General features: G+C 36.0%; 1 protein-coding gene across 3 annotated transcripts in view; it reads right to left on the bottom strand.

Moving 5' to 3' along the window:
• Window positions 1–18,316, bottom strand: part of LOC111504686 (kin of IRRE-like protein 1) — an 833,154-nt gene that overhangs the window by 189,041 nt on the left and 625,797 nt on the right. For all 3 annotated transcript variants that reach the window (XM_074182261.1, XM_074182260.1, XM_074182262.1), the window contains exon 4: window positions 2,912–3,055. In XM_074182261.1, the coding sequence (XP_074038362.1) occupies window positions 2,912–3,055 (144 nt within the window). The remainder of the gene's footprint in view (window positions 1–2,911; window positions 3,056–18,316) is intronic.

Genomic DNA, 18,316 nt, shown 5'->3' with positions numbered 1-18,316 from the left:
CCACCGCATACATCGCATAGGCTTCAGCCTTCAGATGTAGTATTTTATTCACCATTGAAATCTGCTTATAAGAGGGAGTGTGATTTGTTCATGAAGTCTAAGAACTTAGTGAAGATAACACCATATGATGTAGCCGAGCTTTTTAACAAAGCTTACTCATTAGTTGCTACCATTACTAAAGCAACAAGTGGATTCAAAAACACTGGGATACATCCATTAAATCCGGGAATCTTTACTGATGAAGACTTCTTGGTAGAAGACATTCTTCAAAAGAATAAGGACTCGACACCAGTGTGTGTGGAAGATACAGTGATTGCTAATAATGAAAACAACCTGCAAAGACCTGTAAGGTCACCTGCAAAGACTGTTGGTATTAATCAGTCCAACCCTATCCAAGTTCCCATTCAACTTGTTTCTCCTATACCCGGATGCAGCACTTCTACCGATGTGCCAACAAGAGGAGCATAACCTAAGCAGCATTCAGAGATCTTGACCTCTACTCCCATGAAAGAGCGGTTTGAGAAAGAAAGAAGAAAAGGAAAAAAGTCTAAGGAAAAACGAGAAAGAAAAGGTCAGCAATGTGCAATGAAGACTAAGATAAAGAAAGAAAAGGTAGAAAAGAAGGGTACAAAATTTGCTGCGATTAAAAAGCATTCACAGCTACAGCATAAGAACATGAAATAGACATTGTTTGAATCGGACACAGATTCTTCTATGGATGAAGATGACATTAGCCTATCGGGCATTGGAAAAGACGTTTGCTTTTATTGCGAAGATACAGGCAAAGATGGTGAAATGTGGTATAGATGCACGTCTTGTGGTTTGTGGGTCCATGCTGAATGCTCTGGATGGGACACTCCCGAAGACTATTTGTGCGATCGCTGCTCAAAGAAGTAGATTTGTAATTTTATCAAATCAACTTGTATTTTAATGAAATAATTGACAGGTTATACCGATAACTCATGATTATATCATTGAAATACCCAATATTTCTCATTATATAGTCAGTAAATTGTCAATGACACCTCCGACTGCCATTACCTCAGGGTCGGGGTAATACCAGTCAAAGCTGATATTTTTTTGTTTTTGGTGTGAACATAAAAAAGTTAAGTTATAATTACATTTCAAGTCCTTGGTTACTTAGGAGATGTTATAAGTATACTGTTAAGATTGCTAACATTTCAAAAGAGTGAAACAATCATTTTTTATGATTTTTCCCCCTTAGGTGACTACCATTACCCCAGTCTCCCTTACTGGTTGTTTCAAAAAATTAAATGAGTCTTGTACAAAATGTAATGTCTCAGTTCAAACTCATTTGATTTAATCGATATATAATATTCCAATCAGTATACTTTTGCCAGCGATAAAGTCGACGAAGGCCGTTTCTGCTTTGTCCTACAGGCGTAGGATCTACCGGTGAGAAAGTTATCGAAGTGCTGGAAAATATGGTGGTCGGTTGGTGAGAGGTCTTGGGAGTATACGTTTCAAACCATCAAAAACCACATGGGAGCTGACGCCCAGTTCTTCCGCCATCCTACGTACCGTTTGTAATGGGTCAGATTCCACCAGGATAGTTAGTGGTAGTTGTGGCAGTTAATTCACAAACATTCGATGTTCAAGCAAGAAAGATATTTTCCTATACTATACAGAAATATGTCTATCACTAGCAGTTCTGACGAAGAAGAAGTCGAAATCATATTGGCTGCATTATTGAATGTAGAAGAAAATGGTCACAAAAAAGAGGGATGTGCGTCCATCCCATTAATAAAAGAAGGGCAAATCTGAAACAGTTCCATAATCTTTTCAACGACCTGAAAGAAGACGAGGAGAAATTTTTTCAGTATTTACAAATGACTCTAGGCGAATTTTCAGAACTTCTGGATATTCTAAAGCCTGCGTTAACAAGCAACTTAATTTTTCCCCGTCCATTTTCAGAGGTACCGTCTGACATCGTGCTGTCAACTGATGGAATAGCAAAACAGAGAGACAGAAACTTCCCAGGCACGTTTGAACAAGTTGATGTTGGCAAGCGCTGGCCGGCGACACGCTTACTTAGCCAGTCCGTCACAGCACGTACCGTTATTTGCCGGACAGGATCGGAGAGCTGAGATCCTTTCCGGCGGCGGACGCTCTTGGCTGTGCCGCGCCGGGCTAATGGGTGGTTGTCCATTCATTTTCATTGTTCCAATCTTATCCGTATTTCGACGAGACGGGCCGTGCTGTGCTGTGCCAGACAAGTAGACGACAAGCTTTAAAGCAATATTCAGTCCAACAAAAACTATCAGACAAAATCTAAGGACAGCCAAAGACCCCAGAGAACCTTGAGCATCATCTACCGGATTCCTTGTAGCTGCAGGTCGGCCTATTCAGCTGTAGCCGAACATTCTCTCGATAAAAAGGCCCTCACATTATCCTATTTGATGATACACTGATACTTTATGGAACCCAAAATAGAACTTCAAAAACACAGGGCGCCACCAATAATAATATAAAACCGAAGTTGAATACTAGCATTGTAGTTTCTGCGTTATGATCAACTGGAACAACAACTCGAGGACCAACTCAAACACTACGACCGTAACCTTACCGCCTTTGATAATATTAACCGCAGTAGTAGACAAAACACCAGGCACAAAAACCTGCAGATCACGGCCAAAAAATTCGGAAAATTACTTTGACACAGTTATCACATTCTTCCATTTCAATGATATTAGATAGTCATTTTCAAGATAGAGTTACTAATTCCGAGCTCAGACTGGATTTGTTAATGAACTTCTTCAAGAAATAAATAAATAAACGGGGTTGAAAATTTCACATTTGATTTTGGTTCAGAATCATTACCTTCAATTTCCGAAAGAATATGGCAGAAAAAACTATATATATCCGGACTGAAAACAAACAGTATCCTTACCCAAAAACCACTTCAGAACCGGAGGCGGATTCCCATAGTGAGAGACGCACTTTATTACTGCCACTTCTCCGTGAAGGGTCGTGAGGTTATGTCCTGGCAATACTTGGGTGCCATTGTATTCTATACGGGGCCTCTGGGGAGGAACTGGAATGAAAACAAATAATTAGTTACTGGTTAGGTCGAGTTGCGGGCTTTCTGGAGATATATTTTGTGAGAAGTGGTTGTTTAGAATTACATTTTCATCTCGGGCGGCCTGTTTATCCCTTTTGTGATGTTACCGACATGAGGTTGTGTAGCGTGTCAAGGATATTCAGTGTCATAATAGCGGGATTCGTGAGGATGTGACGGAATAACACTATTAGTGTTAATAACGAGAAATCTTCAAGCCAGAGGTCGGGTTATTACAATATACAGATGGATTCAATTGGAATTGTTCGTCAACTAAATAGGAATTAGATGACACCAAGCTATGTCACTCATTCAACCCACATGAAGGTATGATAGCTGAGTTAAAATTTGGAGACAACCCTAAAAATCCCTGAAATATCAATATGTCATTTCAGTGAAAAAAAATTCAATATTATGATGTGATAAAACATTTGTGAAACATATCGTTTCAAAGGCCTCTTAGTTTCACCGATGTATGATTTTCCGCACTCGCAGGGTATCCGGAATGCAATTCTTAAATCGCAGTCCGCGTTTGGTAACCTGGTTTTCATGAGGCTGCTACTGATAGTGTTCCCAGATCTGAAGCAGGTCCTGATGTTATACTTGGACCCAATCCTTCTTATCCTTTCCGATAATCTTCTGATGTAGGGAAGTACAAGTACTGGTTGTGGCGGCTTCTCTTTCTTGTGTACTTGCTGTCTTCTAGCTAAGGCCTATTCTACCATCACTCTGGAGTAACCATTCCGTTGAAGGTCATTTTTGATGATGCCTAGTTCCTTTTCGAAACCTTCCTTTGTATTACAGAGCCCAAAAGCACGGACTGGTGAAGTCTTGATGATTCCTCTCTCAGTCGATTGATGGTGGTTGGATTTCTGGTTCAGATACTATGTGAGTGGGTTTTCGATATACAGATGTTTCCCATTTAGTGTCGGTCCTCTTCACCAACAAGTCTGAGAAACGCAATTCATTGTGGACTTCCTTGCCCATTGTGAAAATGATGGAAAGACTTACATTGTTGAGGTGCTTCAGGAAAGTGTCTAGTTCTGCATTCCTATGGTTCCATATCATGAAGGTGTCGTCTACGTATCTCAACCAGACTTGGGGCTTCTTGTGGGCCTCTTCAATGGCCAGAGTTTCAAACCACTCCATATATATATATTGGCTATAACAGGTAAAAGTGGCGATCCCATTGGCAGTCCCTCATCTTCAGGTCCCCATCTTCGGTTAGCTTCTTCTGTATGATTTGAAGTGCTTTTTCGACAGGAAAATTGGTGTAGAGGCTTTCCACGTTGAAACTGATCAGTAGATCCTGCTCTTTGACTTCGATTTACCCTAGTAGTTCAACGAAATGCCTTGAATTTTTCACAAAAGATGATGTTTTACCTTGCAGTGGTTTAATTATTGGTAGTTAAAATCTGGACAAGTTCTGAGTGATTGAATTTCTGGAGCTAATTATCGGTCTGAGCGGAACATCCTTTTTGTGGATTTTGGGTAGTCCATACAAGTGAGGGGGCTTACTGTGGTGCGGTGTTAGCGAAGATCTCTCTTTTTCCGTAAAATAGACTTGGTGTTTATTCAGAGTCTGGTACAACTTCCTTTCAATTGATGCAGTAGGGTCTCTTACGATCTTCGTGTATTTTCCTCCTATTAATATTCAATTTTTTTTTATTGTTGTTTGTATGTTATTTCTTTGTAATTTCAGTTTTTTTAGGGTTTCCAAATCAATTTATATTATATTCGACAATGGAAGTTCGAACTGATGGAAGTTGTTGACGAATTCTACATATATTTACAAAAAAAAAATGTTGATTGAAATGATTGATAATCGAAATGAAGTAGAAGTTTGAACTGTTGAAATATCTATAAAGTTCAAATAATTGAGTAATTTTTCAGTTCGCGGAAGGTGAAACTCGTAATTGAGGCCATATGAAAAACTGTAAAATCATCCAGTGAGACAATACTGAACAACAAGTGGTATGAACTTCACCCAGAGTTGGGAGTGCATTCTTTGAATTCAAGAAGTGGAGCGTAACGAAGGAGTTTCCCTTGATGAGAAAATGAATGTAAATTTCCCGGAGCAACAATAAAGTCCTAATCCCTTCAAATCTCATCACCGTCATTACAAAATGAGAATGAGACGAACGATCGTGAGGGAAAGACGTGGAGCCAAACTACGTGAATTAATTAACCAAATTAAAAACGATGATGGCAGCTCGGAGCAAAAACAAAAACGTGAGGAGAATAGACTATTGTCTAATGGGCAGAATAGCTTAGTGTATTCAGCTAGCCCGGTCATATACGTGCCTGTGACCCCGCTTTGTTTTTTGTGGAGCCGCAAGAAGTGGACGAAAATTAGTCAATGGGAAGGACCTAAAAAGTACTCAGTCTCGTACGTGTTATTAGGGTGGATAAGGGCATTAGATATTTGTTAATTTATTATCTCTCAACAATGAAGCCGAACATTGTTGGTCAACGAAAATGAAACGAAACCGACCAGTTGATTTCTATTTCAGGGTAAAAATCTTTTGCTGATATTTGCAATATTTCCACTTCCATTCCTTTGATGTTGTACAAACCAACCAAATATAACCTACTCTGAAACTAACAAGTTTCCAACCCAACGGTGTCGGAACTATATTGCCTCCCAAAAATCCACAAACCGGGAAAATCAATGCGCCCCATCGTGTCAGCTATTGGAGCTCCTACCTACCAAACAGCAAAGTGGCTCACTGAGGAATTAGAAACCTTATTAAATGCGCAACTAGGTTTTAGTATGAAAAAACTCTTTAGAGTTCATACAACATACAAAAAACATCATTCTGCAAGGAGGTGAGATTTTGGTTTCTTTTGTTAGTTTCTTAATTCCTAGCGTCCCAATTCCACAGACCTTGCAATACATCAGGGAATTACCAGAGAAAATAATTTCAATAATAACGAAATCGATGAATTCGTTTCTCGTACTTATTCGTGTATGAAATAAAATCGGTTCCAGGTAGAAGGTTGTTTTTATGAACAACAGGAAGGAACGCCCAAGTGTAACCCCTTCCCCCTACCTGGCAGACCCGTTCATGAGCTGATTCGAAATGGAAACCAAAGGAAACCAAAGTATTTTCCTAGGATATGGCTGAAGTATGTGGATATTTTCGCGATATTCGATATCAAAAAAGCTAATATTGAGGACTTTGTTTCTTTTTTAAATATTAAATGTCCATCAATAAAATTCACGTATGATTTTGAAAATAAAGGACAACTTCCATTTCTTGACGTTTTGGTAATGAGGGACCAATATGGAGGGTTAGAATACGATATATTTAGGAAATAAACAAGCACGTACAGGTATATTCCTCACAGTTCACATCACTGTGGACAGCACAAACGTGCTGAGTTGAATTTTTTAGTGCATCGTCTTTTGACTTTCCCTCTAACACATGAGAGGTTCACAAAATAAAAACGTACAATATAGGAAATAGCAGCCACTAACGGTTTCTCGAGGAGTATTGTGGATGTCATAATAAGGAAGGAGAAGGCTCAGTTAAGAATGAACGAAATCTCGACTTTCAGAAAGGACAAAATCCAGGATAAATATATCTCAGTTCCATACCACCAATACACGAAGAAATTTGGGAAGATTTTCAAGGAAGTAGATATGCAGGTGGTTTTCAAAATAAGTCATACACTACAGAGCCTTCTGGGAAGTCCAAAAGACAAAGTCGAGAATTCAAAAAGTCTGGAATTTACGAAATTGAATGTAAGGACTGCGATGCAAAATATTAAGGACAGACAAAATTATCTATTAAATTAAGATACAAGTAACACATAGCATACTTAAAATATGGGAGACTTGAAAAATCAGCACAGTCGCTTATCATATTTTGCAGTAAAACCATTCCATAGACTTCAGTTTATTAAGATTAGTTAGACAAGTTGAAAACAACAGGCAACTAGATGCCTGTGAGAGTCAAGAAATGAGTGAACATAATGATATTATGAATAATAATAACGGACCAATACCGAATAGCATACTATATAGCTTGTTAAAATAATATTATCAGATTTACTGACTATTACATAAGGACACATTGTAAAAATATATTTAGGACAAGTAGATAGGCAATATTGTGAAATTAACTTTCGTATAGCTTGAAAATGGTTTTATATATATAGCTTTAACTTTTAAATATTAGATTCAACTAACTATTACATAAGGACATATGTTAAAATATAACTCATTTATTGGGTAAGAAATTAAAAAAATGGGAAGTTGAAAAAAATTACAAAATTGAAGAAACTAAGAGTAAAACTTTCCCTCGGTTATCTTAAAGGCGCGATTTTGTTCCATCCTTCACATAAAAGAGGACGTATGCTTCTCCACTCACAAGCGACTTTGGTGAAATTGGTGACACGTGTGAATCGTTGTATTTGTGCCACACGCTAGTATACAGGTGTCTGCAGTATGCTGTATAATGTCCTCTGTTAGTAGTCCCACTGTGATTCAAAAGTGCATATAGATTATAACAAGTAGCCACATTTTCTTCTGCAAAATTGTCCATATCCAATCCTTCTAGAGGAAATTTGATGACATTATTCAATTTGCCTCTACTTTCCGTTGGAGAGAATCTTTTTAAATGTATTACTGAAATATAGGGGAACTTGTGGATTGATAGGGACTTTATGCATTTTCTCCTTTCCTTGCATTTCGAACAAGTCGGTTTTTCAATTCCATCCAAAGTTTCTTCTCTTGTAAAATAATCTAAGCATTGCCACAAACTCAATTGGTCGGTTCTTTGTGGTATGGAGAGAGACAAATCCCAGAAAGGATCAAATGTTACTAAAGAGTATCCACAGTGTGTGCATTTCATCGTGGATTTCAATTGGCCAACGAAATTATCTACAATCTTAATAATTAATAGATAGGGCAAATTGTAAAATTAATTTGAGACACCAAAGGTGTGGTATATCTGTAAGGTATACTTGTATGGTACTCCTGTATAGATAAAAAGGGTTAGCCTTGAAATTTTTTCCAGTTTAATCTTCCTCTTGAAGATGATCACTTGGTTATCGAAACACGTGTCGAGGTGTTAAAAAGAACGATTTGGTGTTGGGAAAAACTCCAGTAATATCCGACTTCTGATAGTTAGCCTGCAAAAAATTGCTCGAACCAGTTGTTTTTCAATTTGAGTAAAAAAAATATCTTAGTGATATTTGCAATATTTCAACTTCTATTCCTTTGGAGTGAATATTGGAGTGAATATTGAAATTTATGTCGATGGAGTGAATATTGAAAAATAATGTTATGTGTATTCGACCAAATGAATCTTCAGTAGTTTTGAAATTTATCTCAGTACAACAAATTCACTGCAAAATTTTGGAATGCTCAATTGGAATCCACAAATTGTTTAGAGATGCACTATCAAATGAAAAAGATATTGATGTAGGTGTTCTCCAAGGTAACATTCTGGGCCCACTTCTTTTTGTTTTATATTTGAACGATATTGAACTTTTTGTTGAATCTGAGTTCATAAACCTATTTGCTGATGATACGTTGCTTATGTGTAGCGATATGAATTTAGATGAAGCTATTCATAAAATGGACAGGATTTTAGAAACGGTAAATGAGTATTTATGCACTAACCAATTGAAGTCAAACATAATATAAACAAAAACAATGATATTTACCACGAAATATAAATACAGTTCTCTAGATATTAACGGTATAAAGGTCAATATCGATAACGAAAAAATTGAAGTTGTCATCAGTCAATCAGGATAATTTTTTCAATTTTGACGATCACTTCGAATATATGCATAAGAAAATATAGAAAAAACTAAATTTTTTTCAGTAGAGTAGCACAAAATTTGTCCATGCAGTCCAAAGTAACAGTTTACAATACCACTATTCAACCACACTTTGATTATTGTTTGTCATTATCATTTTTATTTAACCTCAATGAATTGAATGTGCTACAACAACTACAAAATCGAGGGATGAGAGTAATCTTGAAAACAAATCGCCGTACTCCCATAAAAAGTATGCCTGATTGTTTGAATTGGTTATCAGTTGAAAGTAGACTCTACTATTTTACAATGACTCTAGTATACAAAATTGTGAAAGGAATGGCACCAGAATATTTTAAAGAGTACATCAAATTCAATAAAAGCATTCATAATTATAATACAGGAAGTTCCAATAATATACATATAAACAGACCGGCATTAGGAATTACCATGAATTCGTTAATTTTTAAGGGCTTCCACGAGTTCAATGAATTACCGGGAGAAATTAAAAAAAATCCATTTTGAAAGATTTTGAAAGAGCCCTTGAAGAATTTGAGAAGAAGTAATAGAATAGAAACTGTATATTTATGTGGAATTGTTTGGGACATTATTGGCTATCATCTAATTGTTTTTAATTGCTCACTAGAGTATTTGTATTTGGAATGAAACCAAATATCACTGTTTTAATAATAATTTGATGTAATATGTACCTATTTAAATGTTACTTAATATATGATACTGAAATCTATATATGTAATGTTCATTGTCTGGCTATTTTCTAGTTTAAATCTAAAATTGTTTAAATTTTGAATATTTTACAAATATTTTTTTTATATTTCATTCTGTCAGTGTTATTATTACACTCATAGATAAGTAGATACATTAGGTTTCCTATTTCAAAAAAGATTATTATCATTAAATGACAGAAAATTTTGATGGAATCTAATCTAGACCATCCACATAAAATAGTTAAATAATTCATTAAACATTGAACAACAAATTCCTACAACATTCCAAATGCTTTCATTCGATTATATCGGTTCAATCACCGCCAACTGTACAGGAATAACTCCACATTTTGAAATATTCTCAACAGAGAGCGAACCCTTGTACTCGTGAAATCCAACAATTGAAAATGATTACGGCCTAGTAATTTCAAATCATTTTCAATATTCATTTATATAAAAGTACTAAAACGTACATGGCTGAATCAGCATCCGTATAATAAATAACGATGATGGATATGGATTTTGGAACTAAACGAAGCATAAAAATATGGGCTATGTTATTTAATAACGAATCCGAACATCAATTGCATGGATCGGATGACACGTAAATATTTCGATATATATATTTTATAACTGTGATCGTATTATAAAATTTGTAAATATATATTCCGACGAAACGAAAATACAATATTCCAAGTATCTGTGTAAAATTGAACAAGTTTCATGGATATTTTGATTAGTTTCTTACAATCTGGAGAGAATAAAGTTTTTTTGATGGAGAGACCCGATTGTGTTTTTTTAAAGTTTCAATTTTGGACATGACTCACCAAGGAATGAGAACATTTTCTGAGTTTTCGGTCATTGGAGAAAAGTATACTGGTACAGGAATAATTCACCTCATGTTAATTATAATAGAAAACAGATTTTTTAAAAGTATCAGGTGCATATTTTCATTATTTTTGAAGTTCTACTTCTTTTAACGCGTTAGGGAAAAATGGTCAGACTCCTCCTGTCTATAGTGAATAGAAGTCGGGGGGTGCAGCTGTCTTGATAGAGGCAAAGCTGCCACTCTTAGTTTTCTCATTACCTTTTTTTTATACAAATTTTCATTTTTTCACTAGGAGGCTACCAGTCCTATCAATATGACTTTCACAAATAACACATCTATCATCGCACTGATGACCTCGTCAAATCCGTCGACACGCAGCCTGGTTACTAGCGTAGGAGGGTGCCAGTTCCTTCAAAAAGTCTTTCACTTCAGTATTCATTTGAATTCAACTTCATTTTTTGAAAGAAACCTAACTTTTGGATTCCATTCCGACCACAACATCCACGTGCCATCTTTGAGGATGGTCGTTATCAGCACAACCCTCCTGTGTTGCGATTGAAGAGAAAAACCCTGAAATCAACTAGTCAACATTTCAGTTTTTCAAAAAAGTTACCAACAGAGTAAAAGTAAAGACATCTACGTATGTTTGCGGGAGAACTGGAAACTGTGTACACGATATTGTTGTAGATCATGCCCTAATGAAAATAACGCAGGCCGCCACTGCTAGTTATAAACCAATCGTGACGTAGCTAAGAGCGCGCGAATGTATGATGTTTGCTGCCACTCTAGATGCAGCGAGAATAATGGTACCGATTTTGATGGAACTCCGGCGACATTTTCTAGCGCATTCGATTACGATGTATAAACGCTAGCCACAAGCATATCGAGATACTCAAGTGGAAGCTACAGTGCGGTACACGAAGCGATCTAGTAAGGCGGTAGATATTCGAATAATAGTTGAACTGTTTGTTGTATTCGAAGTGAAATTAAATCAAGTTGGATTATATTGTTCAGTGTAGTCAATTATTGGTTAATCCACGGTGAAAAACGTAATATTTGTTCAAGGGTTTTTGAACCTGATGAACGTTTTTTGTATCAGTTCCAATAAAAATTATATAAATATATATGGATATATATATTTTCAAATAATATATCTGTGACTATTATTTATTAACAATCATTCTATTTGAAGATAACTCACTGTGATAATATTTTTGATAAAAATGCTTTTTACATATTACTTTGAGTACGTTTGTAGAATTTGAGGTTGATTGTTGATATTTTTCATTTATTTACATCATAATCTGAAATGAATGTTCACATTATTGTTCGATATGTTATAAATGTACAATGAATTTTGTCGACACAATCTGAAATTCTATTGCGAAGCATCACGCACACAAATGTTATGCTATGATCACCATTTAATTTCAAGTGCAGTAGCTTCAATAAAATCTGTGAACATTGCGATATTCATTTCGACTCTCTGAACGCCTTGGTATCATGTATCCACAATCACTTTTTATAATACTATAAATAACATTTGTGTCAGAACTACTACTTTGCATGATTTGTAAATTTTTGAATTTCACTAGTTCAGACTTCCATTGTCTACTATATAAAATGATTTGAAATCCCTGAAACAACTAAAAAAAAGAAGAATTAAAAATTAATAGCTGAAAATAAGAATTACATTAATCAAAATAAACCTGAAATGAAATAATAGTGAAATAAAATACAAGTAAAAATAGGAAGAAAATAAAAATAAAAAGTGGAGCGATTCCAAGTGACGTTAGTTCACGACGTTTCGATTGTTAGTATCTACAATCGTCTTCGGGTGATGACTGGACTGATTCCTCAGAGAGATGACTATTTATAGGTCGTTCGAGTACTTTCACTTATCCCCGCTTTCCATTTTCCGCTTCACTGGTTCAGTGGGAGATGACCGTTTTGGCGGGAGTTTTGTCTGTGATTGTGCTGATACTTGCCACAGAGAAAAGATTCGTTGATCAATGTAGATCAACAACTTCTGCTCCACGAAACTCCCAAGTATTCAATTCACCAAATTCATTCAACGAGGTTCTTCCTCATTGAATTTCCAATAAACTGCGACCGAGATGGATTTCTAACGCTCTTTCACTAATCAGGTTATAACTCATAAACCAAAAACGACATTTTCGCCGTTTTTCACGAGATAATGCGAATGACACTGACAAAGTACAACTTTCAGTACATTGATTTTGTAATCAAAAGTAATTTCTTTCAGCCGCTAGCTATGCCACCCTTAATAACCCATCAAGAGCGTGGATTTCTGGACGACTGCGAAAAAATAACGATCACATCGAGTGTTGGGATAGAAAAATCCAATTCAGTTCACAAGTGTCATTTGGCAAATTTTGAGTTTGACTCCACAAGAAATTATGATTGTGGTGTCATTCCATCCGTAATTCAATCCAGAGTAATTTACGATCTGAGTCAAGTTGTGTGGATGAACAGCTCATCAATGAGAACAGAAGCGATCTGTCAAGCATGTCAAGATATGATCATCAAACTATACATAACTATTCTTTCTATACAAGCCAGGATAACCTGGAAATAATGTCAAATGGTCTAATTTCAACCGGTATAAGAGTCTACAACAAATTATCTATTCATACAATTCAAATTCCAAAATATCATGAAACAAATTATTTATGTTGTTATTATGTTTATTTCCTTCATTATGTTTGAAAAGAAAAAAAAATCGATACGTTTTGTAGTAAATAGTGATGTATGATATTTTATCTATTAATACTCCATGTGTTGTGTTTCTATACCAGAAATTGTCTCAAAATTAATGAATTACACTACAAATGAAGCAACTACACTCAAGGAATGTACGTACCCCTAGCAGTAGGAGAATTGATACTCAAGATGCTCTCTAGTAGAGAAAAAGTGTCAATGTAGAAGACATTACAGTGAAAGGAAGGGTCATGAGGGGATGTCCACAGGGAGGGGTCTTGTCACCCCTTCTCTGGAACATAGCTCTGGATACCTTGATTAATCACCCCAACAATAATGGATTCTACATAATTGCATATGCAGATGACATAGTTATTTTGCAGACCGACAAATTTGTGAACACACTGTGCGATATCCTGCACACTGTGCAGGATGGGCTCAAATTATTAGAAACATGGTGTAAGGGACATTCACTGTCGATCAATCCCAAGAAGACTGAGATGGTCCTTTTCACCAGAAAAAGAAATTTATTGGTCTTGAAACCTCCCGAAATCTTCAAAAGCAAACTGAACTTCTCTGAAGAGGTGAAATACCTCAGTACTATCCTCGACAGGAAGCTAACATGGAACTCTCACCTACAAAATAGAGCAAAAAGACCATATGTGGCTCATGAACAATATCGGAGGATAGTGGGACGCGCATGGGGTCTTTCACTCCGTGTGGTCACCTGGATCTACACTGCAATAATAAGACCTATGTTAACGTATGGAGCCATTGCATGGGGACCGAAAGTTCTACAAGCAACGGCCATCCAAAAATTATATCAAATACAGCGACTGGCTTGTTTGAACATCACAGGAGCCATTCACTTTGGACTAGGTTATTGAATTCGCATAATTCCATAGGTATGCCTTTTTTTCGGTATAAAATAGTCATCAAAGGCAGCCAATAGTTTTATGAGTGTTGATTTTCATTCTTCATTGAACGTTTTCCTACGTTTTTCCCCATTGATTTACCAGCAATTGACAACACTGAACAATAATCAAACTTAATTTTATTCCACTTCAAATACAACAAACTTTTATTCGAATGTCTATCGCCTTACTTGATCGCTTCAGGTACCGCACTGTAACTTCCACTTGACTGTCTCGTGGCTAGCGTTTATATATTGTAATCGAAACCGGTAGAAAATTCGCCGGAATTCCATTAAAGTCGGTAGCATTATTCTCGCTACATCTAGAACGGTAGTGAACATTGTACAATCGCGCGCTTTCAGCTACGTCACAATTAGTTTGTGGCTACCAGTGGCGGCCGGCGTTATTTTCTTCGGGGCATGACTTACAACAGTATTATATTGAATCCAACCAAACCTTCATCGCCGATACAATTGAGAAGAATGGCTAACTCAACATTCGCTTGAGTTTCAGATTTATCAGATGCTTTCAGATATATTTCAAAGTTTTGTTTTTGAATAGACCAATTTTCAATGTCATAATCAGTTAATGGGCTCAGAAGTTTCTACAGAGACGTCATGTTGACTTCACCAACTAGAATTCTCACATACCAGTAGCTACTTCTGACATAATTTTAAAAGCCATCTAAAACAGCAATGAAAGCAAACAATCTGGGTGGAATTACGAGTTGAATGACTCCTGAAAAACTGAAAAAATTGCCAAGTAACACTTGTCAAATAGTCTGAATGAGAGAGGACATTGGCAGATCAAGATCTTCAGATGACGTGGCTGCAGGTTTTTCGGGGTTTTCCTGTAGCTGAAAAAGCAAAAGCGCCACTGGAATCAATGAAGACGCCTCGGAGTGCCATTAATTTTCAATTAATTTTTTTATTGTTTCATAATTTCATGATATGTAAAATTAAAAATTGAGTCTGAACTAGTTGAACTGAATCATGACTTGAGTAGTTCCACGAGCGTGCTCTACTAACAAAATTTCTTCGATCGATGTCTAATCTAGTCGTTTGAGTTGTGTAAACGAAATATAATTCAATACTGCAGGCTGCCGTTATCCCAATGGATTTTATAACTAGACTGCAAATTAGATCAAATACCACGGCAAGCAGAAGATCGAGGAAAATTATAATTTCAATTTGGCAAAGACAGTTATCACAAATATGAATCCTTCTGAACCAGACCAGAATTTATGAAGTGATTATACAGTCATCTTTTTTCTATGAAGTTTACTTTCGTGAAGAAATTTATTTCCATTTGAGAATATCACAAGATTCTTAGATGATTTTCCAGAAGCAATAAGGACTTTTTTCACAATGAGTCTTGAAACAATTAATATATTCATTAATATACCGGACAGGAGACAGAACCTCTCACAACTCCTTTTATTACAGATTTTTTTTTAAACAGTTGACAAAGGAATATTTTCTGGCGAGCTATTACCGATAAAAAAAGTGGAGATGGTAACATTGAAAACTGTTGCCTGAAATTGATAATCAATTTTCAGAAAGATATTTTCAAATTTTTTGAAAAATATGGGACAACTTCTTTCAAAGAAATGGTTTATTCAACTTGGATTTGAGTTACGATCCTGAGAAGGAATGAGATACGAGAAAGCAGCACTGGCTCTGTATGATCTGATCAAAGCGTTCAATTGTGTTTTACGTTTTATTATCAATGGAAAGCTTGGATCAAGCACCCTTGATCCATAATTGAAAAATTATGGATCAAGGGTGTATCGTTATTTCTTTTTGGATCCAATTCAACGAATATAAAGCAATGATACATCATATCCGGAAATAATTGAAGTAGGAGTTCAACAATGGTCCATTCTGAGACCTCTTTCGTTCATGATATACGTGAACCATTTTTTTCAAGGTGGCTTCATATGTTTGTATTACCTTTGCTGATATAACACGCATATCTGAAATGTATGAGCAATGAGAATGATCTTCAAACTGTAATAAATTCAGCTCATATCGAAGCTGAAAACTAGCTAAACTAGTTCAGGAGTATGAATACAATGTTGAATTGCGCTAAAATGCAATTCGTGGATCTCTTCTCAAAAAGCCCTTCAGCAAATAGTGTTACTGTCAAAATATTGGGCATATTTCCAGACGATATACTGAATTCGTCTGATTTCTTTAATTAATAAAAAGATGACAGAAGAAAACTCAATGTACGTATATGAATTTGAAAATTCATTTAAAAAAAATATTATTTTGCAGTTTCCCAAGGCGCAAATTACAAAGAAGGAAATTCTCTCTAATCAAATTCTTCAAAACTGTACATTACACGTGAAAACATTCAAAATTCATCACTTCAGGAAAAGTCACTGCACCGATCTTTGAACAATTACCGTCCAACTCAACGGTGAGGGAAGATTAGGGACCATTATAAGTTTTTGACGTGTAATTAAGGGCAACGGGCCCGCCAGAGCGAAATTAGGCTTGATTGCAAAATCAATTGGCGAAAAGTTGTACTTTGTCAGTGTCATAACCAATTCACACTATCTCGTGAGGAAACGATCCATGTACCGTTTGTCATTTCTTGATTCAGATCAGTACCGAAGAGAGTATACAGGCTGGCTAAAAGGAAAAGAAGCAGAGGCGTTATAAAAACTGCGTCAACATTTGAGAAGAACTCTGGAATCTGTGAATTTTTGATGGAAAAGACATTATTGTATTTTGGATATGTTCGACAAGAAAAATCGAGTGATGACAGATCTGGTGGATATATGGGCCACTCAATTCTGCCTCTTCTGCTTCTGCTTCTGATTCGATGCATTGAAAAATATTATTCCGAATACTAACTGAAAATCAAAGCACATCATGGAGACGTCTTTTCCTGCTGATGATTATCATATTGTCATTAAACTGTTGATGTTTGCGATTTCGATCAGGGCACTAGGAAGAAGTGACGGCATTATTTATGGCTGCATGATTCACTTTTGATTTACTTGAGAAGTGAATGATACGGATCATTTTGTGTCGGGAACGAAAATAAAGCTTCCTATGTTGAAGTAATGGAAGTAAAAATAGTTCATCAATAGATAATCAAAGAAAGGGGGATATAAAGCCTGGAATGAATCTAAAAGTATCAGTATATTGAGCTCTATTCCATAGTTCAGCATTTTCAGAAAGTGGGCAACAAAGAAGCAAGACATTGTGGAGTCATCAGTTTCCCATGTTTCGAAAATTGCCTCGCTAACATAAATTATTTCATTTTATTTACTCTCACATACATTATAATATAGTGGGTGTATATTATAATATAAGATTAATGTTCAACTTCCGCGGGCTACGTAAATTCGATTAGCGAGTGTTTTTTCTTAGTACACCCGTCTCGAACATATGATTACACTTTCGACTATGAAGCATGGTTAGTTTGTTGGTTAGATGAATAAAAGTTATGAGTATTCTACGTGTTCGGAGATTTTCTGAACTGAACCAGTTTGATCTTCCTCCTGAAGATGATCACTTGGTGATCGAAACACGTGTCAAGGTATTAAAATAACTGTTTGGCGTTGGGAAAAACTCGAGTAATATTCTTGGAGATATACTACACAAGTGTGTAAAATATCTCCAACCCTGAAAATAATAAATACTGGAAAGAATACCCATCTTGGATATGACATGTGCTGAATTTTCAGTGGACGAAACAAAGGACAAAAGCATCTCAGCCAATCAAATATTAATAAAGAGTAGTAGTGTTGGCTGAAACATTCACTTTCTCACTTAAATTCGAAAATTTGGTGATTTACTCCAGCTAAAAAGTTGATTTTTCAATTATTACAAATCAGGCGATAACACTTTTGAGCTTACTGCGTAGGTACGGATTGAAAAATTCGGAATGTTTTACTGAAAAAACGCTGATTAACATAGTATCAACTACCTTAAAATGTATTTTATTGAAGTATTAGCTCCAATTACAGACTTATTCAGAACCAACTGATGCCCCTCAAATAATCAATCTTACTTTGTCGTCCTCCTAATTTTTTCGTAATCGTTGACGTTGGAAGTGACTGGTGGCTGGTGTAATTTTATAAGATGCAAATCTTTTGTGTTTTCTTTCCTGGCGAGTGGACTTTTCCATTATCCATTGTCTACGTGATATTCTTGCCAGCCAGAAATCGCAGCTCGAAGCATTTTAAGTGAACAATGTCTTTCAAGCACGTCCTGTTCTCCTGAAGCTCAGATGGAAACTTAAGTTTGCAAGA

This window comes from Leptinotarsa decemlineata, unplaced genomic scaffold, assembly GCF_025532065.1.
Source record: "Leptinotarsa decemlineata unplaced genomic scaffold, Ldec_3_MD MMD2_tig00026328_RagTag_RagTag, whole genome shotgun sequence".
Classification (NCBI taxonomy): domain Eukaryota; kingdom Metazoa; phylum Arthropoda; class Insecta; order Coleoptera; family Chrysomelidae; genus Leptinotarsa; species Leptinotarsa decemlineata.
This window is presented reverse-complemented; position numbering and strand designations above follow the sequence as displayed.